General features: G+C 43.4%; 1 protein-coding gene across 1 annotated transcript in view; it reads right to left on the reverse strand.

The window, feature by feature from the left end:
• Nucleotides 1-24,012, reverse strand: part of LOC135703151 (macoilin) — a 41,140-nt gene that overhangs the window by 7,116 nt on the left and 10,012 nt on the right. Inside the window, exons 2-7 of the mRNA XM_065224257.1 lie at nt 11,421-11,565; nt 11,230-11,356; nt 11,041-11,167; nt 10,195-10,978; nt 8,652-9,394; nt 8,301-8,592 (exon numbers count right to left, since the gene is read on the reverse strand). Coding sequence (XP_065080329.1) covers nt 8,301-8,592; nt 8,652-9,394; nt 10,195-10,978; nt 11,041-11,167; nt 11,230-11,356; nt 11,421-11,565 — 2,218 coding nt within the window. The remainder of the gene's footprint in view (nt 1-8,300; nt 8,593-8,651; nt 9,395-10,194; nt 10,979-11,040; nt 11,168-11,229; nt 11,357-11,420; nt 11,566-24,012) is intronic.

The raw sequence follows: 24,012 nt of genomic DNA on the forward strand, positions 1-24,012 counted from the left end.
GACTTTCATGTCTTCAGCAAAGTTGTTTGTAATCATTTTTGCTACAACTTTGCTCAAGACGTCAACGATGGGGGAGGTTGTTCATTGAAACTCCCGGTCCGCTTCGTAGCATAGTGCTTGCTAAGAGGTGCCAGGTGGTAACCTACTGATTACCTGACGATCGGTCAAATTTGGAAGACGTATTACAGTTACTTGGTGATGTCGTCTGGAGAAGAAACTTCGGTCTTTCATCGAAATTGGACTGCGTTAACCAAAAGCTGAATCCTAAGTCCATGGCGGCGATTGTTCGGGAGATTTTAGGACACAACATGTACAGTCTAGAGGATGTGACAACCGGAAAGCGTGGAAATTACCATGGCAAAGACATCAAAGCCGATTAGTAGCAGGGTGATCCAGCTATGTACGTAACTTTAAACAGTTACCAACTAGAAGCGCAATGCTACAAAACACGCGATGCGGATATGGTTTGAGGCCCCACAACATGCAGAGAAACCTCGCCTATCATCAGAGTTCACCGGAGGACAAGGAAGCTACCAGGAAAGCCACGTAGCAGCAGTCTTGATCAAGCAGCCAGTCGCCGGTCCAAGGTACGACCATTAGCACCAGTAGGTCCAATGGCAGCAGGAACGGTACAGGGGGTGACTCCAGTCTTGAGTTAATCAGCAGCGATTATTACAGCCAAGAACCCTCGGCTTTAATATTCACGAGGTCGGAACTAGTGATTCGAATTGATTTAGAAGCTTCACCATGACATTATCAATCAAAAGCAACGCGAATCAAGGGCGCGGCAGTTCAGTCGTCAAACACTGAATGTATCCCTTTTACGGACTCATGGTGATTGGAGACGGGTAAATCCTCTCTTTCCTCATTGGGACGACCACCTCCCAGCCGATAGCTATCGGTTGAGAGTTTTTTGTGTGCTGAATCTATACCATGGTTCAGACAATCATATAAGCCAAATACTTTATTCGTTACTTGTAAGATCTAACAGTTTAATTTAACGCCTATACTGCTTAAGATCATATGAATGTTCACCGTAGTGGGTGACAGTTTGGAAAACAAACAAGAACTGAGTCGGAGACATTCTGGCCAAGTATGCGTTGGCATTCTGATCATTCATTTTGAGCAGAACATGCTGCTGTTTTGTTGTTTGTTTAGTATGAAGTTCGAAGCGCTACATTTGGAGAGCAAAAGAGCTTTCACACTCAAGTTTTGTCAAATTTCAAGTATTCGTCATGATCAGCTCAGTCTCCGACGCACTTTTGGAGGAAGTGAAGTTTTGATGAATTTTTCGTGAATCATTGCCACGATTCACGAAAAATTCAGCCCACTCGGTAGGGTTGTATTACAGTTACTTTGTTTTAAGCAATAAATGCTGCAGACTAGTTAGTATTAGCCATAGATTGGATAGTTAGCATTTAGAGTGCAGCCATTATGTAAACAGTAAAACAGAACGCAGCTAATCGAAGATTGGCAAGAAAGTCAAGAAAGGGATATTCGTTGCCTGTCACTGCCATTCGACTGTCAGCGCGGGACAGTTTCCGCTGGAATGAGAAAAAACCGGCACAGCACGGGCAAGTCTTCACTTGTGTCTGGTTTGTCGTGTAGACTAGTGGTGCCGACAGTGCACGTCAAGGCATCGCAAACGCGAAATCGGGAGTGAGTGTGTGCGGAAAACGGTTGTAACTCCGTGCCGATCAAAGCCCACCAGAGCGGGGTCATTTCAGCCAAGTTTAATACGGCTGCGGCGAGAGGTAAATTAACCTGACATAATTATTACGTGCGTTCTGTTCATTGGATGACCTCCTGCAGTTACAAGCCACCATCTACCACCAGCGCAAACGGTAAAGGTTCGGCCGAAACAACGAAGCCTAACGGCAACGAGTCGGCAAGGACTCGGGGGAGCAGCGACAATCGATCGCTCGGCCGGAAGGAACTCAAGGGAAAAAAGGAGCCTTCTTCGAGAAGTACGTGTTCACATCGACACGAAACTGACAGTCGTGAAACTAATTGCACCGCCATATAGGGCTTCGTTTTCTCACACACAGTTTTGCTCCTTCACGGCTGCACGTGGTGCTGGTGGAGTGATTCGATTCCGGACGTCACCGATTAGGGCGAGCTGAATCCGGCATCGGAACGGCAGAAGCGACACGTCGGCCATAGTCAAGGGTGTGAGGCGCATGTCTTGTCGGCGCACGAGACGAACGAACCAAGTGGAGGACAGGGTGGTGGCAGCTTTGGAGAGGCTTCCATGCACGGCATACCCATAGCGATTGCAGTGATAAGCCGGTCATGTCGAGAACGCGAGGCGCCCATTTCGTCAGCATATGATCCGAGCGCACAACGAGACTTCCGGAAAGGCGGCACGCAGCGATCAGTGAGTGCACTAGTGTTAAGATATTATGACTTAGTTTAAGCGCATACAAGGGCAACTAGCGTTAAACCGCATGTATGGGTAAACATCGAATACAGAAACAATCATGAGCTAAGACATTTGTTAGCTAATTCGTTATTGTCTATGGGAAGAGCTTACAGACGTCTGCATTGAATTGTCTCACATCGTAATATTCCGCCTACACAATCAATTGCGAGTAGCTGAGCGGAATGGAGACAAGGAAAGCATTTGGTACAGGACCAAGTCTCTCCCGGCTGGCGCCAAAACAATGAACCTGGAAGCAACTGGATCAAGTTGTCATGGGGCACGAAATGATCCTGTTGCATGACTTGGAGCTGTTGCAATCGAGGAAGGGGGGGTTGGTGCTAATGTTTAATTTGTTTTCGTATAATTTCAGGTGTTAAGGTGGTTCGCTGTCTCTGGATAGTGGGTTTGACGGTGGTTCAGCAAGAATAATATTGAGACATACGGGAATGCAACAAACGTGTCAAATTAACTTCATTGGTAACGAAAACACAGAGGAGCGTACACCTGATGTCACACACACTAAGGCTGTGAACCATTTGCCGAGTTAAATTTAACTCGTGGTTAAGAATGACATTTCGAAAGTTATTTCTTATGTTCGAAAATCCCCGTGCTGTCGATCGACCGGTTTTCGAGTCACGGTCGTCAAAATTTAACTTCTTGTCTGTCAGAAGTAACCACGCTCGGATAGCAAGGTTAATCGATAACTTTCCATCTGTAAAATTTTAACCAAAAGTTGGAATTATCCACCAAATGGTTCAGAGCCTAAGGTGATGGTAATAAGGTCGGTGATAATATGACATTTACACAAAAGCGGAGATCAAATCAGATTGGTCAACGTACCAAAATTCGAAACTTCGATTAAAACGTGGAATCTGTGCAGCACCAGTGGGGAACACTCAAAAGCTGCAGGTCTCATCAACCGCTGCCTGCGGTATATAACTTGTGGCTGGTGGCCTCACAAATGGATCTCAGATGTAAATGTCATCAGAAGCCGATAGCAATAGAAAAGAAGTCTGCAGGCAAGCGTTTGATTATGAATTAAATCCGCCAGAACATCGCAGCAAAGGCAAATACTAAGGCGGCGGAGCGTCAACAAGGAAATTAAGCAAGCCGATAGGAATTTGACCTGGGCCCAGGTCAAGCAGCTGCCCAGAATGGAAGTCGTTCACGTTGGCCCTGTGCACCTCTGGAGGTTCCCAGGTATTTGACTACGACGACTATGGACGTTGCCCCTTGGAACGGAATGAAAGCGAACAAACCTGATGTTGCACAACAAGTCGGCGGGATTTTTTTTTCAGCAAGACAACAAAATTCTCTATCTCTCTTCTTTATTCTTTTAATCTCTTACTATCTCCTAATCGGACGCTAGTGGGACCAAAAAGCCTGCTAGTGAAAGGAAAGTCGTTATGCTATACGGTCTAGCATAGGCCACGACTAAATTTCCGTAGGTTCATGCCTGGCTTAAGTGCAGATCGGTAGGCAGCAGCCTGCCAGGGTGTGAACTGAGCAATAACAATAACAATAACAATAACTTTGCTCAAGACGTCAACCATTTATTTCGACATTGTGAAAAATAAATTTTTCATTTCACTTTTAGGGGGATTAATTACAAATCCCATGCCTTCAAAAGATGAAGCATGTCATACTCATCAACTTTGCTCAAGATGTTATTACTCTAATAGTACGTTCAGACACCCCAAAATGGTGAGGACCACAGGGGAAAGAGCGTCCAACATAGCTCTGGTCTTCACAAGCTCCTACCTCACGCTTCCACGTGTCGGATGATGACAGCCAGTATATGCCCATATATGTGCTGGTAGCGGGGTGTGGGCAATGTCATCACGATTAACCCAAATCGTGATGATAGCAAGGCTGAGGAGGTTTTTTTTTTTTCTTTATTAGAGAGATTTTTAGCCATAGGCTAGTTTATCTCTTAGGCTGAGGAGGTGCAAATCGTCGAGCGTCTGTCCACCAGGAGGTGCGGCTCGAACAGCGTCCGTCTGGGATCCAGCGGCTGAAAAAGAAATGCTGTATTGTGTCAGCTAAATCTAAGATGGCAGCCCCATCTACACAATAACCCGAGCGTCTGTCCACCAGGAGGTGCGGCTCAAACAGCAGCCCCATCATCACGATGTAGGTATCGCAACCCTGGTACGGTAGCATACTGAATTATAAAAATACTCAGAAAAATGAAGTAAGAAGAACGGAATTTTCGGCAACTGACCCAACGGCAACGAAATAAGAACAATGTATGGAAACTCGGTTCTTGGAATGTCAGAACGTTAAATGAACCTTGGCGAGTGGGCCTTCTGGCCCGTGAACTGCAAAAGGTGAATGTGAGTGTGGCTGCTATTCGAGAAGTACGGTGGCTTAGATCTGGAGAACGTGAATTCAGGGCGGTAGATCCTATCGCCAACACATCGTTCAAATACCATATCTACTACAGCGGTGGCGATAGAGCAGAACACGGAGTTGGTTTCGTAGTGATTGGAAAACAGATCAAGCGGATTATGCGGTGAAAACCGGTTAGCGAGCGCATCTGCGTTTTGAGGATTCGTGGCAAATTCTTCAATTACAGCCTGATCAACATCTACGCACCGACTAACGATAAATCCGATGACGTGAAGGACGCGTTTTATGAAAGCCTGGATAAAACCTATGATGAGTTCCCAAAACACGACGTGAAGATTGTCATCGGAGATGCAAACGCGCAGGTTGGAAGAGAGGAATTCTTTCGCCCAATCATTGGAACAGAGAGCCTTCACTCTGCAACGAATGATAATGGTCTGAAGCTGATAAACTTCGCTGCTGCTCGTGATATGGAAATCAGTAGCACCCACTTTGCACGCAAGGATATCCGAAAGCACACCTGGAGACACCCTAATGGCGAAACTTGCTCCCAGATCGACCACGTGTTGGTGGATGGTCGGCATTTCTCGGATGTCGTAGATGTCAGGACCTTCAGGGGTCCTAATATCGACTCGGATTACTACCTCGTTGTTGAGCGCGTCTATCGACCGTTACGAGTTCGAGAAACCGGAGATCGATGCGTTTCAACATCCAGCGTTTGACAGCAGATGGTGTTGCTGCAGAGTACCACCAGAAGCTGAATGAGCGGATAGCGGAAATCAACGTGAACGAGAATCTCAACAATCTGTGGGAAGCTGTCCACGGAGCGGTGAGCACAACAGCACGAGAGGTGATAGGTACAGCTCAGAGGCGCCCCCCGAACGGTTGGTTTGACGAGGAGTGCCAGCGAGTGACAGAGGAGAAGAACGTCGCCAGAAGCCGGATGTTGGTGTCTGGTACCCGTCAGGACAGAAAGCGGTACAGGGTAGCAAGGTCAGCCGAGAAACGAACCCATCGCAGAAAAAAGGCAGTACGAGGAACGCGTTATTCCTGAGGCGCAAGAAAGTATGGAGCAGAATGATATGCGAAGGTTTTACGCAACTGTCAATGGCGTGAGGAGTAAGACAGCGCCGTCTCCCGCCATGTGCTATGACCGTGAAGGTAATCTGCTGACAGATAAAACGATGGTGGCTGCCAGGTGGAAGGAGTACTTCGAGACGTTGCTGAACGGAGAGAACGAGAGAGCATCTACAAACAGATCACACATCGACGACGATGGTCATTCTGTGGAACCACCATCGCTAGAAGAGGTGAAAAAGGCGATACGAGAGCTGAAAAACAGTAAGGCTGCGGGGAAGGACGAGCTCCCGGCCGAACTTCTCAAACACGGAAGTGAGCAGCTGCACCAGATCATCTACCATGGGAGGAGGAAGAATTGCCCGCTAGTTGGTTGGATGGTCTCGTTTGTCCCCTCTACAAAAAGGGACACAGACTGGAGTGCGCCAATAACAGAGGAATCACGCTTCTGAATTCGGCGTACAAAATATTATCACGTGTTCTGTTCAACAGATTGAGACCGCTTGAGGAATGCTTCGTCGGCGAATACCAGGCTGGTTTTCGTGAGGGTCGATCAACGACGGATCAAATGTTTACCCTGCGTCAAAACCTTGAGAAGTTTCGGGAATACAACTTGCAGACTCATCATCTGTAAATAAATTTCAAGGCAGCGTACGATTCAGTAAAGAGAAACGACCTATGGCAGATAATGCAAGAAAACGGTTTTCCGACGAAACTAATTAGGCTGATTCGTGCAACGCTGGATGGTTCGAAATCATGTGTACGGGTTGCAGACGAGATTTCGGCCTCGTTCGTGACCTTAGATGGGTTGAAGCAGGGAGATGCTCTTTCGAACTTGCTATTCAACATCGCCCTCGAAGGAGCGATTAGGAGAGCTGGCGTGCAGAGGAACGGTACCATCATCACAAGGTCGCACATGCTTCTTGGTTTTGCGGACGACATCGACATCATCGGAATCGACCGTAGAGCAGTGGAAGAGGCGTTCGCGCCTTTTAAGAGGGAGACAGCGAGGATTGGTCTCACGATAAATTCTACCAAAACGAAGTACATGGTCGCCGGTAGAAAGCGTGGGAGCAATAGTGGTGTTGGTAGTGAAGTGGTGCTAGATGGCGAAAAATTTGAAGTTGTGGACGAATTTGTTTATCTTGGTACTTTAGTGACGTGCGATAATGATGTTACCCGCGAGGTGAAAAGGCGTATTGCAGCCGCGAACAGGGCTTTCTACGGGTTGCGTAGCCAGCTGAAGTCCCGCAGCTTGCGTCCGTTTGTGTGTAGGTTACACTCAATTGAATGATATATAGCGTTTCTCAAATGAGAATGATCCATGCCTTTGTCAAATGACTAAGCAACTGATATCACCCATTCGGAGGAGGTCCCCTTTGATAGCGAATAGCTACTTTCCTCATTTTCATCAAAAATGTTCAAATGATTTTGAGACATTACAGCACTGGCCAGAGTTGTCAAAATTTAACTTCTTGTCTGTCAGAAGTAACCACGCTCGGATAGCAGGGTTAATCGATAACTTTCCATCTGTCAAATTTTAACCAGGAGTTAAAATAATCCACCAAATGGTTCAAAGCCTAAATCCATTCTCCATGGTGCTATTTATGAACTTTTCAACCACTGTGCAGCGCCCGAACTTCTGTAAGACATTTCTCACGCACACATATGGCATGTTTGTTTGTTTACATTTATCTGCTGCTTGATTTTCTATCCATTCCAATCGGAAAAATTGTCCAAAACGATTTGAAAGCGTTTTTACAGCACTCCAAACTTCTCAGGTGAGTGTGATTATTGCCGGCAGCCTCTTTTTCGGCAACCTTTCCATTTGAACAGCGTGTTAAGCAGCTGAATTTGTAGTCCGTATGTTTCATTTGCAGAAAAACCTGGCAATTGCTTAATGTAATCAGATTGAAGCTGATAGACTAATACATTCATCGAAGTGTTTTGGTGAGAAAATGCAGCAAAATTAACGTTCAAATTTGGTTGCCAACAACAGTCAATGCGTGCCGAAGCCATCATTTACCCTAAATAAAAAAATCAATAAATAAAAGTGGATCTACTCACAAAGTGAGTAGCATTTTCCGAGCTTTTCCAAGAAAATCTTCTCGAGTATGAGAAATCTATGAACATTTTACTCAGCCTCGGAGTATAATAATAGACTAAGTTAAACCTCTTTCGATTTTTCCTCATATTCGAGAAGTTTTTCTCGGGAAATTCAACTCACTTTAGAGGAAATCCACTTTTTGTCCAAATTGAGTAGAATTTAACTCAATTTTGAGTCGGTCTCATAGTCCGTGTATATCGTTGAATATTTACGACGAAGCGTCGACGGGAACATTCAAAGCTGATAAAAAGCCAGTTTTTGAAAAATTCATGACCCAACTTCTAGACGGATCCTTAGCTCTCGTTTAACCTGTTGACGCAGACTATGACCCCCTACTAGACCTACCTCCTGTTCAAAGTTCCGATTCTGCGTTTCGGCATTGTGCATGGCGTCCTCGGAGTTGATCAGTTCTCGCCGCAGCTTCTGGATTTCCATCTCCATCTGCTGTCGCTTGAGCTTGCACGCCTCGCCGCACTCGGCGCGGGCGGCCTTCTCCTCCGCTTGCTTCCGGTGTTTGCGTTCGTTCGACACCTGGGACTCCAGCGACTGCCGATGGCGCCGTTCCTCGCCCAACCGTCGCTCGACCGTTTGCATGCTTTGCCGCTCCTGCTGTCGCTGGACCGTCAGGTCTTGGAATCTGGAATGGAACATTTTCCTAATCTAGAATACTGTATGAAAGATTTGTGTTGATCTTACTTGTTCTGTAGCTCCTCGTGCTCCTTCTGTTTGGCCTGCAAACAGGTCTTCAGATTGCCGGTGTTAGCATCGTACTTTTGTCGCATTTCGTATTCGCCTTGCTTCAGGTTAGTAATCTCCAAACGGAGCTTCTTGGCGTCCGCCTCCAGTCGGCTGCAAGTGTCACATACTTTCGGAACCACCGGCGCCGGTGCGACCGGTGGGTGTTGCTGTGATGGAACCGTTCCGATTCCCGTGGCATTCGAACTGACCGCCGTAGAACCCGCGGCCAGACTGTTACCATTCTGAGTATTGTTCGAGACTGTGCTGTTACTGCTGTCGTTGGCTGCGGCCTGCTGCTCCTGCTGTCGCTGTTGATCGTGGTTGTGGTGATGTTGATGATTGTCTTTGGAAGAAGTCATAGATGTCGTGGTGGTGGTCGTCGTCGCGGTCCCCGCCGTCGTCGTAGATACCGTCGACGCCGCAGCCGTTGTTGTCGTGAGGGTGGTTATGGAGGATGCCAGAGCAAGTGTTGCCGCCAGTCGAACCGCTGCCAGGTGATTGGCATTCTCCTTCTGTTTTACGCGATTCTTACGACCGGAACGATTCGCCTTCGGCTCTACCGGAGGATCGTTCTCTATGTGATTATGTGGTTGCTGCTGCTGCTGCTGTTGATGGTTGAGTTCCATGTCGTAGTTGACTACGTGACCGTTTTGCTGACCCTTGCTCCGACCTCCTCCACTGTCATGGTTGCTGTCATTGACCTATAAAACAAAATATGAGCATTACCAGAAATACCATTCAACAGAAACATATGCAGTGCTGTTCAATAAGCAGCGCATGCCGATTTTCATAGAACATTGTTAGCTTGACATGATGTAACTTTGTTGTCTTATGATCAATTGAGCTGAAACCTTAGTCACAGAACCACAAATAGAGAGAATGGCTCTAATATTGGCCTATGGATCTAAGATTGGGCCCATCGCAAAAAATTTGCTATTTATCAATTTTATCTAGATGAACGCGTCATTGGGACAGTACTAATGGATATTTTTGGTCACTATTGAAAATTTAGTCGGTTACTGAATTTATGTATGGGCCCAAACTAGGGGCATTTAGGCCGACATTACATCCATTTCCCGTATGTACAATTTTACGATTACAAAAACCAAATTTTCGGAGCACCTGCCGAAAAGTGATATACTAGGTAAAATTGTTCGAAATATTAGCAGTTTTAATAATTTGCATTTCGGCTCAATTTTGAGATTTTAAATTTTACATTTCTCAAAATTCAAACAATCCCCAACCACATAAATTTTCTAATCAAAAACTGCTATTATTCAAAACAAAAATTCCCAAGTATGTCACTTTCCAGCAGGCGCTTCAACAAATTTGGTATTTTGTAATCTTAAAATTAAACAGATTTTTTGTTCTGAGACGAACGTATCAGCTCAATTGATCTTAAGAGAACAAACTTACAACATGTCAATGTTGTCGATTTTGTATGAAAATCGGCATGCGCTGCTATTATGTCGAACAGCACTGTAGCATCAACATTCCATACCTGCGTAGATTTGTTGCTACTGTTCATTTGATAACTGGCCGTAGAGAGACTATCAAAGTGAGACTTTTGGCCCGTCGAGGAGTCGCAGTCTTTTTTCTCCTTCGGAGACATGGCAGCACCGTTCGTGTGGGAGCTATCGTTCGATCGCGAGCTTTCCTTAGCACTGTTACTGCTACTACCGGTACTGTTCTGCTGTTGCTGTTGGTGATATGGATAACTGCTGACCTTCCCGCTCGGCGTACCGGAGCTGTCCTTGTCCAGGCTCTTCCGATGAAGATGCTTCGAATGGTTGACCCCGCCATTCATTGTACTGTTTCCACTACTGTTGCTAGTCACCGTCGAACTTGTGCCTCCTCCTACGGCGTGACCGTTTACGTGACTCGTGGACGTCACATTGCTCTGTGATTTGTTATGACTTTGAGCGTTCTTACTACTATGATGGTGATGGTGATGTCCACCACCACCGCCACTGCTGCTGTTACTACTATTACTACTAGTACTGTTGCTGATGATACTGTTGCCTTGCTGATGAATCGCTGCAGCCGTCACGGTAAGATCCTTCTGCTGAGCGGAAGGTGACAGCTGGTGATCCTGTTGATGCTGGTCAACAGACGAATTCGCATCACCGCCACTGACAGGGGATTCATCCTTGGGCAAAGCTTCCTGCAGCAGCTGCATGTAGAAGTCATTGTCCTTGGCCACCTCGCGCTGTTTGCGCTGCCTTATGCGATAGCCAACGTAGCTCTTGAAGCCGAACCCGAGTGTTACCACCGGGTAGCCAATGCTGGAAGAATTTCAAAACGAGTGACTAACGATTACTCGTGTAAAAGCCGATGGGCAACTTACCAGTGCGCCGCGAATGGCCGGCAGAGATCGAGATGTGGTATGTTTCGACTATCCTTCCACCGGATGGCAGCTTCCAGATAGACGAACAGTATCCACAGGATGATGGTTGGCAGACAGACTCCTTTATCTACAACGAAAAACAGTTAGTCGAGGATCATTGCAGGGGAGGAATTCCACACACACGCGTACCTGTATGCCACACATACTGCACCCACACGTAGGTGCTGGCCGCGAAGAACAGCCACTGCACTGGGATGAAGAACAAACACACTAGGTCGGAAGTGATGGCAATGCACACGAACAGTACCGAGAAGGCCTAAGATCAATCATGCATTTATGAGTTTGAGTAAAGCAGCATTACGGAGCCAGAAAACACTTACCAGTCCTTTGTATTTGAACGAGTCATACACTGAGCGAAGAAGTAGCCAGAAGGGCCACAGAAATTCGAAACGGAACTCCAGCAGGAAGTCAGCTGTGATTACGAACGCCCATAGCAGAAGGAATTTTACGTATAGCAGTGTGTTGCTGGAAGAGGGAGATGAGAGAAAACTAGGTTAGTATAGGTAGTATTAACTTAAAATGTTTCAAATTTTGTAGTCATAAGAGTTACTAATGCATGGTGTTTGTATTTTTCTCAATTAATAGAAATAGAATGTGTACGCATTGGCGTTGTCTGCGATGTGCTGGCGCCTCATTGTAGAAAGTCGTGTACGTTAGGGAGCAAATGATTTTTTTTTAATCCGACCATATATTAATTGTTTATTCCTTCTAAAAAAGATCCTATGCAAAATTTGGGCACAATCAGACATGATTTGAGGTGGCGCAAAATCTTCATAGCTTGATTTTGACGTAGGACTACGTCTGTGATTTCTACACGTGTACACGTTGTAAAAAAAAATCGAAAATGGAACATGTAACAAAATTGTGAAAGATTTTGAACGTAAATAACTCAGCTGCCCCTGGACCAATTTCAATAATTTTATCACCAATCGATCAGATATATTTCTACGCATCTTTTAAATTTACGACCTAATCATTTTTCAAAATGTCACTATTGAAAAATGAAACTGTTGCATTGATAATTAAAATTATCACCGATTGCCTGCGAAAATTGATTTCCCTAACACAGATTTCAAAGTTGAATTCCAACCGGTCTCACCAAACGGTGTTTATTCAATCAGTGGTGGTGCTCTCCAGTACACAACGAAAGGCTGTCGGTAAGCAGCGAGCTGCAGCCCACGTAATCATCCATAGAAGGAGGAAGAAGCTGCACCGTTATTGATCGGAATCAGTAGCTCTTCGTGAGTCGCTATGGGCCATTTATGTCAAGTGCGCCATACTAAAGAGTATAAACAGAGAAAAACCCGCTCAAATTCCTATTCCTACACAAAACACAAGCTCCTGATGTAGTTAAAAAATAAGATTTGTTATATAAGACCACGTAGTCCTACGTCACCGTTGCGTACACCAGCTGTCGCTTGTAGTTTTTTTCACCTGATTTCGGGATTTATGTGGAGAAGAAAGGAACTTCTAAATTTCTCAGGCTATTAGGAAAATTTCAAGTGTGAGGTGCTTAGGAAAATTCCTACGTGATTCTGAGGAGAAATGTATGGGGATTGGGAGGAAAATGATAGATACAATTTAAGGAAAATTCAAAGAAAATTATGATGAGACTTCAACAAGAAACGTAATCTTAACACTCCGAATACGGTGGGTAAAATACTTTACGCCGACTACGAAGCATCCGAAAAACGTATAACAGCAAGTTTGCAATGACATAACTTAGCCATTTTTTGATGAATTTCAAAAATTGTGGTGCCACTAGAATTCTTAGGCTCTGTAGATTATTTTAATTGCAGAAAGATTAAAACTAGGGTCGTCTATGTTTTTCAAACGCGAAAAGAGTCGTTACACGTTTATTTAAAGGTGTGTTTACAAGTTTTGCAAGTGGCTTAAGATCCATAATTTAGATTAATCGGCCAAAATGTTCATAATCAGCCAGAATACAGTAATTTGTTTATTTGTTATGTTTGCATCAACAGACTAGAAATAGTCCCAATCAGTGTTGGCAAAATCATAAATCAATTGATATTTTTCCGCTCTCATGCGCTCGCAATATCACGCGTGATATTGGAACAAAATATCATGCTTGATATTGGTTTCACAAGCTCCTTTGATATTGCGAGACTATTCACAACGTGCAAAAATCAAGCTGAGAGTTGACTCGACACAAAAATGAGTCCATTGCACATCATTTTCTTAGAAAGAGAAAGCAAAGTTTGCTATCTCTTTTTAATCTTCACCGATGACAGACGCGAAGGGACTGCTGCAAGCCGTTATGGAAGTATCGGTTGCATTCGGGAGTAAAGCAAAAATCATTAAACTCAATCTCACCACAGTTTGGTGAGATTTGAAGTTGGTGAGTTTTGCTAGCTTGATATTCCGAGCTGTAATATCACAGCTTGCAAAATCAACCGCAGTTGTTTGCTTGTTGATTTTTGTCTACGAAAATCAAGCGTGATCTTGGGCGTTGGTGAGATTTGATTTTTTGATATTTTCCCAACACTGGTCCCAATGATGTGTTGTAAAAAAAGTACAGATTATACAGACTACATATACTACAGTTACAAACGAAAATAACTAGGAAAGCATTGTCAAGTTATTAAAAAAGTATAAGTCTTACACTTAGCTGTTGTGCTTTCGGTCAGCAAAAAAAGGCAGAGAATCTTCGGCGAAGCATATTCCGTGTCAAGTGGAAATTTTAACTTCCCAATCAATGCTCCGTCTATTCGGCGGAGGCCGCGGCCATCTACTTAGCCTTCACTACGCCCTTCGATAAACCCATCTAACAGATTCTGCCAGCGGTTTATATGCCTTGAATTCAGCAACATCAAAACATCCCTGGATCAAAGCAATACAAAAGACCGGACCGCCGAACCCCTTATTTGTCTGGGTACCCGGCCATTGTGGTATACGCGGTAACTGCGAAGCGTACCATCTCGCCGCCACTGGGCGCACCGGCCGGATGACTGCCACATCTGTTCCCAGTCCAGACATAAAAACATGGGTGAAAACAACCCTTCGAGACGCCTGGTACCAAGAGTGTGTTACAAAAAGGGGACCTTTCTTAAGGAAAATAAAGGACGACATCTTCAAATGGAGGGACACTACAAGTCGACGGGAACAACAGGTCCTATCTCAGCTCTGATCTGGACACACCCGAGTAACCCATAATATGGGCAGCGCTACATCTTTTCAGAAGTGGTGCGATGCCTGCAACACTATAATCATAATCACTGTCGAACACCTGATCGTCAACTGCCCCTGCTTCCAGAACATCCGGGTCCACAACGAAATCCCGGACAGCATACGCAATGCCCTGTCTAACGACCCATCCATGGAAGCTGCTCTAATAACCTTTCTTAAAGATGCTGGATTGTTTGATAACATTTAATCACCAACCCCCTATACAAAATAACAACGCACCGAACACGGACCCGATTCACTTTAGACTGGATACCACACAACGATTATCTGATTACCCTTTACAACGACCACTGCCATCCCTTTTATGAACCGCCAATCTCGCTGAACAAACACGAAACACAAACTCAACAAACTCTGTAAAAACCACTATGTACCAAGGGAACACCCTAAGCACACCTATATCCAGGAGAAGCCCCTCAGGGTTTACCGAAAAATTTTAAACTACGTTACTAGGGGAGTCCCCTTCAGGGGCTTTCGGAGATGAACCAGCCTACGGCTGAAAATCTCCTAAATAAAGAAAAAAAAAGTGGAAATCAAACATCGACGCTACTCGGTTGAACACTCGCTGCAGTCATGGTTCCTATATATGGAACCTGGAGATAACGGAACGGTCCTCGAGAGATCCGGAACATTCGTAAAAGTGGTCTATCCATAAACCTAGAACTCCTAGAACTCCGCGGTTTTTTCGAAAACATTAGGAACTGTTATAAGAAAGAATTTGGGATCATGACACAAACATGGACCTGTATGGCCATAAGATCGTCCTCCGGAAGATCCGAAACATCCGTCAAAGTTGTCAATTCATGAAACTGATCCTAGAGCTCCGCAGTTTTAGAAAAACACTAGGAGCTGTGATGATAGAATGAATTTGGGGTCGTGGACCCTGGTTTTTTTTCGAAAACACGTGTAACTGTGATATAAGAAATAATTTGGGGTCGTAACATAAACATGAACCCGAATGACCATGAAACCGTCTCCGGAAGATCCGTAAAAGTAGTGCATCGATGATACTGATTCTAGAACTTAGTGGTTTTCTCGAGAACACTTCGAACTGTGAAGTTTTCGAAAAAAAATCACGGTTTTTTTCACAGTTTCATGTATGAAACACTTTTACGGATGTTCCGGATCTTCCGAATGACGGTCCAATGGCCATCCGGGTCCATGTTTATGTCACGACCCCAAATTCTTTCTTATATTACAGTTCCACGTGTTTTCGAAATGGATGTTTCGGATTTTCCGGAGGATGGTCCTATGGCCATCCGGATTCGTGTTTATGTCATGAACTTAAATTCTTTCTTATATCACAGTTCGAAAAAACCGCGGAGCTCTAGGATCAGTTTCTGTTTCGTGGATTGACCAATTTTACGGATGTTCCGAATCTTCCGGAGGACCGTTCCGTTATCTCCAGGATCTATATATAGGAACCATGACAGTATTCTGGCTAATTATGAACATTTTTGCCCATTAATCTAATTTGGCAAAACCCATAAACATTTTTCAATAAAGTAGACGACCCTATTTTTAATCGTTTAATTTTTAATCTTTTAAATAATCTAGGAATTCTAGAAGTACCATAATTTTTGAAATTCATCAAGAAATGGCTAAGCTATGCTATAGCAAACTTGCCGTTACACGTTTTTCGGAGGCATCGTATTCGGAGTATTGAGAGTGTTCTGAATAGTGCGGAAAATTCCTAAGAGAATTAAAATATAATTGTTTAAAAAAAATATGGCTGTGAATTCATTTTTACTGCTCGAATTATGTGGTTAATTGACAACAGTGGCGTCTCGTCCATATGTGCACCTCGTGCACTGCACAGTCTCAAATTTTCAAAAAGTAAAATTTATATTTCATAAAAATTAAGAGGCAAAAATTTAATACTCAATTGAAACCATTTTTGTCCGCCCTATTTATTGGTTTCATATGGATAGTAACTGAATTATCCACCACATCACTGGATAGTAGCTGAATTGTTTACCAAATCGCTGCTCAACCTCCGTTTTACCCACCACTGAAAGAAATGTACGGAAAGCAGAAGCGAGGCATAGCGATCTTGTTTTCACGTACGGGCACGCTGGGATTTTACCACGTGCAGACAACACTCTTTTTGGACTTCTATGGCGAATGAGCGACACAAAACAAGCAAGGTAAATATGCCTTCGTTCTACCAAAGCCACCGCATGCTTAGTTCTCCCAGTCTGAGCACTTATGCTTGTGCACCAGAAACGCTCGTATTTACAACCAGATCAGTTGTATATGTATTGAAGTCCCGTAAGCATAATTGCCGCTGTGTTAGTGTTTATTTTGTGCACTTCTATCTTTGCACAGTTTAAAGAGAAGAGAATAAATTGGCACGTATAGGCTACGTCGCATTTGAGTTTCTCTCTGAATTGATTGAATCTTGGAGAGCCGGCATTCGTTGTATACCTACCTACACGCACACATCGAATTTTTTAATTTTTTTTTCTCACTACCATGTCTGCATTTCATTCAGTAGCCTCAGAGCATTGATCGAATATTGTTCATAGCATAGTGCAAAATTAAATAAGAATCATACACATGAGACTTAAAAAGAAAATCAATGTTTCTATGCAAGAGTAAGCAAAACTGGTAGCAGAACTGTTTCCCATCATCATTTCGTTTATTTTTTAAGCAGGTACCCCCGTCGAAAGATTTGTATCCCATTTTTTTTATTATGCATCAAAATTGGCTTCTACTGTTACAGACAAAATATAAATAAACTAGGTGCACAACTAGTGAATTTTCTCACCTGACGCCACTGATTGACAAGTATGCAAGTACTCACAGAACACTAGTTGGGGGCAGGATTAAAGTCCCAGGTGGGACCAAAAATTCCACGAAGAAGATTAAGAACATTATAGTAACATTTTCAATGATCGTGATTTGTTTTGAAGAATTTAAAAATCTTTCAAAATTGTGATCCACAAAAAAAAATGGAAAATCCGGAATTTTATTTAAGTTTGAAATAAAAAGTAAGATGTTGTATCCAAGACACGACCATAGATTTGACGTAGGATTACGAAAGGTAGTTTTGAAATCACAGCAAAAGTATAGTATATATTAAATTGATTTCTTAACATTGCGGTGCGGCTTCTTCCTCTTTCTATGGATGCTCATGTGGGCTTTGCAACTCGCTGCTTACAGGCAGCCTTTCGTTGTGTACTGGAGAACAATTGATTGAATGAGCACCGTTCAGTGAGACCGCATCGAATTCGATTTTTAAATAAGTGTTAGGGAAAGCGCTTTTTGCAGACAATCGGTGATAATTTTGATCACCATTGCAACAGTTGGACATTTGTGTATTTTTCAATAGTGACATATTGAAAATTAATAAAGTGTTCATTTTAGCAGATTGGTAGATAAATTTCCAATCGTTTGGCTTGTTTAGAATTAAAATCCATCTGTTATTGACAGAGTTATAAGTTATCAAAACCTGACCTATTTTCGTAATGCGGTCGATTTTGGTTTTTTTGAAATTGCACCCCTAATATGTTGCCCAAAGACGACGAATCATCCTAGCAGAGAAGTCTACCATAAATTGACCTGTATTTTATTTGAAACCAAAATTGCGAACATATTATCATCCGCTTCAAACCTTATCTTTTTTACCAAGAAAATTTGCACCAACATTCTACCATCTGCAGCAGGCAGACACAACGGGTCCCGTTGTAAGCATCTGTCTCTTTTAATTTAGTTTACGACTCACTCAAAGCATTGAAGCGGCTGTATACATTATTTTCGAATGCAAGTAGAAGTTGTAGATAGAGGCACAAACACTGCTGCCCGTATCGTGGCGACACGACACAACGCACCTTTCGCCCCTCCCCCCTCTCCACATCCCATCCCTCGTCTGTTTGATCAACGACTGCGGTCGTTGTTCTCCTTCCACCGAAAAAAAACAACAAATTATGCAATTTAGGCCAAATTAGCCTTTCGATCCACAAGCAGCCGAATTCGGAACGCTGCTACAAACTTCTTCCCTTATTCAAAGCCACTCAAGGATGCAAAATGTAGGCACTTATGCTGTTTCTACCGTTCTTCCCGACAGCATGGCATACCTTTTTCGAAAATGTAAAACAAAAGAGCGATTCCCTTGAACAAACCAAAAAAAAAGAATGCCATCACCTGTTTCCCTTTCTACAACGCATTGTTTTATTATTATAACCTTGCGGATCGCCGGTATATCCAACGGGCATATGGTGTCTAAATTTCCCAGTTGATTGGTAATTTTCCGATCATATCACTCTCATCCGAAAAGAGAGGGCGCTCGGTACTCCTCACTGACGCTTTTCGGTTCGAGTTGGGTGGGTGATTTGTGGGTGAGCAATAAATAAATACGCTCTCACTCACAACAAACCGGCGTGCACGACGCCTGATGCCAAGTAAGACGCATCATGTTGATACGGTCCGAGTGGATTTGCGCTGATGTCACTTAACATTTTTGCTTACACTTACATACCTTCCTACTGATGGCCAGATGTAAACAAAAACAGAAACGCAACTGAAGAGATACGATCAAGACCCGGTGTGGGGCCGGGCTGGTTGTGCGAATCAGTTGTCGGTCGTTTGTATTATGCATCTACGGCGAACGGTGAATACACTGTGCAAAAGATAATTATAATGTCGATGAACGGTCATGCGTGGTTGGTGGATAAGCTGCGGCTGCATAAACCTGTTGTTGTGGTAGTTGACCTACGAAATGGATGCACCAACGGAAGATTTGGTTGCGCCAGCTCGTGATTCCAGGCGTCGTTCTCATGAACCACGTCAAAGATGGTTCTAAGCACGCGTCGTTCGTTAAGTCCTAGTAGGTACATACTTCTCGGGCATCGTGCTGTCTCACTGAATGTCACTGCTGTAGTTCATCCACCATGCGGTCGGTTCCTACAGTTTTTAACGTTTAATTTAAAGGTCAGATTCAAGAATATGTGAAAAGAGCATACAAGCTAAAGGGTGTCCACGATGAAATTGCCAAACACAAAATTGATTCGCAAAATTCGAGTTTTCATCCGATTGCCATCAAATTTTCAGGGATTGAGAAATAACTATTAAACTTCATTTTACCATTTTACTCGTATTTTATTTACAGTCCATACGCAAATGCCCGCACCTTGGCCTTAACCCCGGCCATAAAATTCTGCACAACCTGTGAATCAACCGTTTTTTGCATGTAAACCCATACTTTCTTCAGTTCCTCGACTGTCTTCACTACCTTAGGTCGTTTAAGAAGGTGCTGCTTCATAATCGCCCAGTACTTCTCGATGGGGCGGAGCTCCGGAGTGTTGGGAGGGTTGAACATTTTCGGCACGAAATTGACCATATTGTCCGCATACCACTTCAGCACGTCCTTGGAGTAGTGGCATGAGGCCAAATCCGGCCAGAAGATTGTTGGTACGTTGTGGGCCTTCAGGAAAGGAAGCAGCCGCTTCTGGAGGCACTCTTTTATGTACACCTGTCCGTTCATCGTGTCCTGGGTCACGAAAGGTGCACTCCGCTTCCCGCACGTTCAGATGGCTTGCCAAACTAGGAATTTCTTCGCAAATTTGGACATCTTCTGAGTGCGGACATGCTCCGGAACGCTGAACTTATCATTGGCCGTGAAAAACAGGTTGCCGGGGATCTGTTTGAAGTTGGCCTTCACATATGTTTCGTCGTCCATGATGCAGCATTCAACTTTCGTCAGCATGTTGAGGTACAACTTCCTGGCACGGGTTTTGGCGGACTTGTTCTGCTTCTCGTCGCGATTAGGGGCCTTTTGTACCTTGAACGTTCGAAGCCCAGCCTTAGTTTTGGCCTTCTGGACAAAACTTCGGCTTAGGTGCAGCTTCTTAGCCACATCCCTAACGGAGGCGTTCGGATTTCGGTTGAAGGCCCCAACTACGCGGTTGTGATTTTTGGTGTTGTACGGAATACTTTTTCCTTCACTTCTGGGCTTCCGATCGGTGGTCAACCGTTCCTCGAACCGCTTAATCACTCGCGACACCGTGGAATTCGCGATTCCCAACGTTTTAGCGATGGAACGATGCGAGAGATCCTTGTTCTCGTGATGAATGCGCAAGATTTTATCACGCACGAGCTGTTCTTTCGACTCCATTTCCGCGAGTTTTGATCACAGGACTTTAAAACTTGCAGGATGTAAATAATGCACTATGAACTAAATCCACCCAAATTTTCATTAAATTGTACCCAACGGTTAAAAAGTTAGAGCAATTTCATAGTGTGGCAATTTCATCGTGGACACCCTTTATTTTGTAAACAAATCTTCTTATGCCCTTTTCTCGGCACACACTTGGCACCCACGCAAACCATCAACATCAACGGTTAGGGGAAACTTTCTCCTTCCCTATATGCTGTTGTTGGTTTGCGTGGGTGACTTTCGGTGGGCGAGAAATGGGCCTACAAAGGCTGGTTTACAAAAAGCAATAGGAATTTTCCACAACGTGTCACTAACGGATGCAATGTGCGTGGGCCTTAACTACATCTCTCTGTTTCAAGTTTGAGCCCGATGGTGTACTGCTCTGTCACCACCTAGAACCTTCTATCGATAATTTCCACATCGTCAGCGAAACAGATGAACTTGCTGGATTTATTGAAGATTGTGCCCCGCATGTTAAAGACCGTACAAATTGTGATTGTGTCTGCAGTGGTGTTTTTGAGGTGTACCAATAAAAGAGGCTGTATTGAAAGTATACGATTAGCCATGTATTTGGAGATGCTGGTGCGCGCTAAACTTTCCAATAGCTGGTCTGAATTTAACCAGCTGAACAACCAAACCATTGAGATCTCCGTTAACGATTTTGACGTTTTGGCTTGGGCAGCTGTTGTATTATTATTCCAACTGTTCAAGGAATGTTCATGTCCTTGGTACGAAAGTGACCCCGTTGGCTACGTACCACTCCAGGACAACATTTGAATAGTGGCACGAAGCTAGATCCGGCCAAAAGATAGTAGGGCCCTTGTGTTGCTATAACAGAGGAAGCAGACGCTTCTGTAGACACTCCTTGAGGTAGATCTCTTAGTTTACAGTCCCGGTAGTCACGAACGGCGCACTCCGTTTTCCACATGAGCAGATCGCTTGCCAAATCATGTATTTCTTGGCAAACTTTGAAAGTTTCTGCTTCCTTACTTCCTCCGGAACATTAAACTTGTGCTGGGCGGTGATGAACAGTATCCCCGAAAGCTGCCGGAAGTCTGCCTTGACGTAAGTCTCATCATCCATGATGAGACAATGAGGCTTCGTCAGCATCTGGGTGTACAGTTTCCGGGCCCGTGACTTTCCCACCGTATTTTGCCGTTCGTCACGATTTGGAGCCTTCTGCACTTTGTACGTATGCAGTCCCTCCTGGTCCTTGGCTCTCTGAACGAAAGACTTGTACAGATTTAACTTTTTGGCCACATCCCTGACCGAAGCATTGGGATTCCGTTTAAACGCTTTCACGCCACGCTTGTTGTTGAGAAAGCCCTTCGATTGGGCAACGGAGAGGTGTAACTGGGAACGCTGCACGATCGAAGAGGTGTCAAAAAAGAGAGAGTGAGTTGAAACGAAGGATAGAAAACAAACGTGTTCACAATTTAGAATTTCATTTTGCGCGATTATATCTCAAATCAGAAAGCTAGTTCTGAACTCGAATAATTGAATGTAAGATCGAGGAGTTGTTCAAGTAAGAGAAACCATTCCATATATTTTCGCTAATCCTAATTACTTTTATTTACTAGGATAAGCTACCCACAATTTCGGGTTGTTGCGGGGAAGAAAGTTAGGTTAGCATACGAAAGAGAACCGTTTTGTAAGTAGCCTGTTTAACTCTGTAAAATCATAACCTAATGTTCAAATAAATTGCAGCCTTAAAGTTTCTCGAAAGCAAACTAAAGGACGGATCGCATTTGACTACTTTCTCTGCAACACTTGTGATCCTGTTCACTAATAGTTCGATGCTCAGAGTATCGCAGTAACGCTTAATAACACGACTCACCGTTGACTGCACGATTCCGAGTTGTTTTCCGATGCCCCGATAAGAGAGTTGAGGATTTTCCAGGTGCTTGCGCAAAATCAATTTGCGACGTTGATTTTCGGGTGACGCCATTTTTCCCAACCTTCGAAAAACTGACAGAGATAAAAATACAGTGTAAACAATACACTCTAAACTGCTTTTACTCATTTTTTTTTGAGAAAAGACCCAATGGGCGTTTCATTACAGCGTTTTTTCCGTGATGCAATTTGATGTGGGACACCCTTTAAGAGGATACAAACATTTTATATATTTGTTACATTTGGCTTGAATGCCCTCAATGTGATCTTTAAAAGTTAATTTTTGGTCAAGTACCAATCCAAGATATTTCACTTGGTTTGACCAGGAAATTGGAACTTCGTTCATAGTGACTATGTGACTACTACTAGGTTTCAAAAACGAAGTTCTAGGCTTATGTGAAAATATTATAAGTTGAGCTTTGGAAGCGTTGGGAGAAATTTTTCATTTTTGAAAATAAGAAGAGAAAATATCTAAACTTTTCTGCAGCCAGCTGCAAATAACACGAAAACTTCTTCCTTTAGCGGAAATGCTAGTGTCATCAGCGAACAAAGATTTGCGACAACCCTGTGAAAATGTTACACAATATAGGCCCAAGAATGCTACCCTGAGGAACTCAAGCTCTAACAGGTAGTCGTTCAGATTTGGAATTTTGATAATTTACCTACAGAGTTCTGTCAGTTAAATAATTTTGAACTAATTTCATAATATAACGAAGAAAATTTTTTTTTTTCAATTTAGCAATCAAACCTTCATGCCAAACACTGTCGAATGTTTTTCTGTGCCTAGAAGAGCAACTCCAGTTGAGCAGCCTTCAGATTTGTTTGAACGAATTAAATTGGTAACTCTTAAGAGTTGATGAGTAGTTGAATGCCCATGGCGAAATCCAAACTGCTCATCTGTAAAAATTAAGTTCGTATTGATGTGAATCATCATTCTATTCAAAATCTATTCAAAAAGTTTACTTATTGAAGAGAGCAAACTTATTGGATGGTAGCTAGAAGCTTCAGCTGGATTTTTATCCGGCTTCAAAATTGGAACAACTTTTGCATTTTTCTATTTATCAGGAAAGTATGCCAAATGTAAACATCTGTTAAATAGTTTTACCAAGAAAGACAAGGGGAGTTTTTTATGAGGTTTAGGAAATTCCATCATCACCTGGAGCTTTCATATTATGAAACTTTTTTGTTATAGTCGTCCAAATCAGTTCTCCAGGAATCATCAAAAATATTTTCCCGAGAGAAAATATTCAGATAATCCCGAGCAACCTGATTCTCAATAGGACTAGTAAGACCCAAACTTAAATTATGGGAACTCTCGAATTGCTTAGCAAGTTTCTGAGCTTTTTCCAAATTTGTGATCAAAATTTTACCACTTTCTTTAAGCGCTGGAATAGGCTTTTGAGGTTTTTTCAAAAATTTTGTGAGTTTCCAAAAGGGTTTGGAACTTGGGTCTAATTTCTAAACATTATTTTCAAAAGTTTTGTTCCACAGGGCAGAGAATCGCTTTTTAATTTGTTTTTGCAAATCCCGCCTGATAACTTTCATGGCAGGATCGCGTGTTCTTTGATATTGTCTCCTACGGATATTTTTAGAACAGATCAAGAGCTGAAGATCGTCGTCTATTATAATTGAATCGAATTTAACTTCGCATTTTG

Source organism: Ochlerotatus camptorhynchus, unplaced genomic scaffold (assembly GCF_037179485.1).
Source record: "Ochlerotatus camptorhynchus isolate MF236.1 unplaced genomic scaffold, CSIRO-AGI_Acam_v1.1 ptg000209l, whole genome shotgun sequence".
In the NCBI taxonomy this organism is placed as follows: Eukaryota; Metazoa; Arthropoda; class Insecta; order Diptera; family Culicidae; genus Ochlerotatus; species Ochlerotatus camptorhynchus.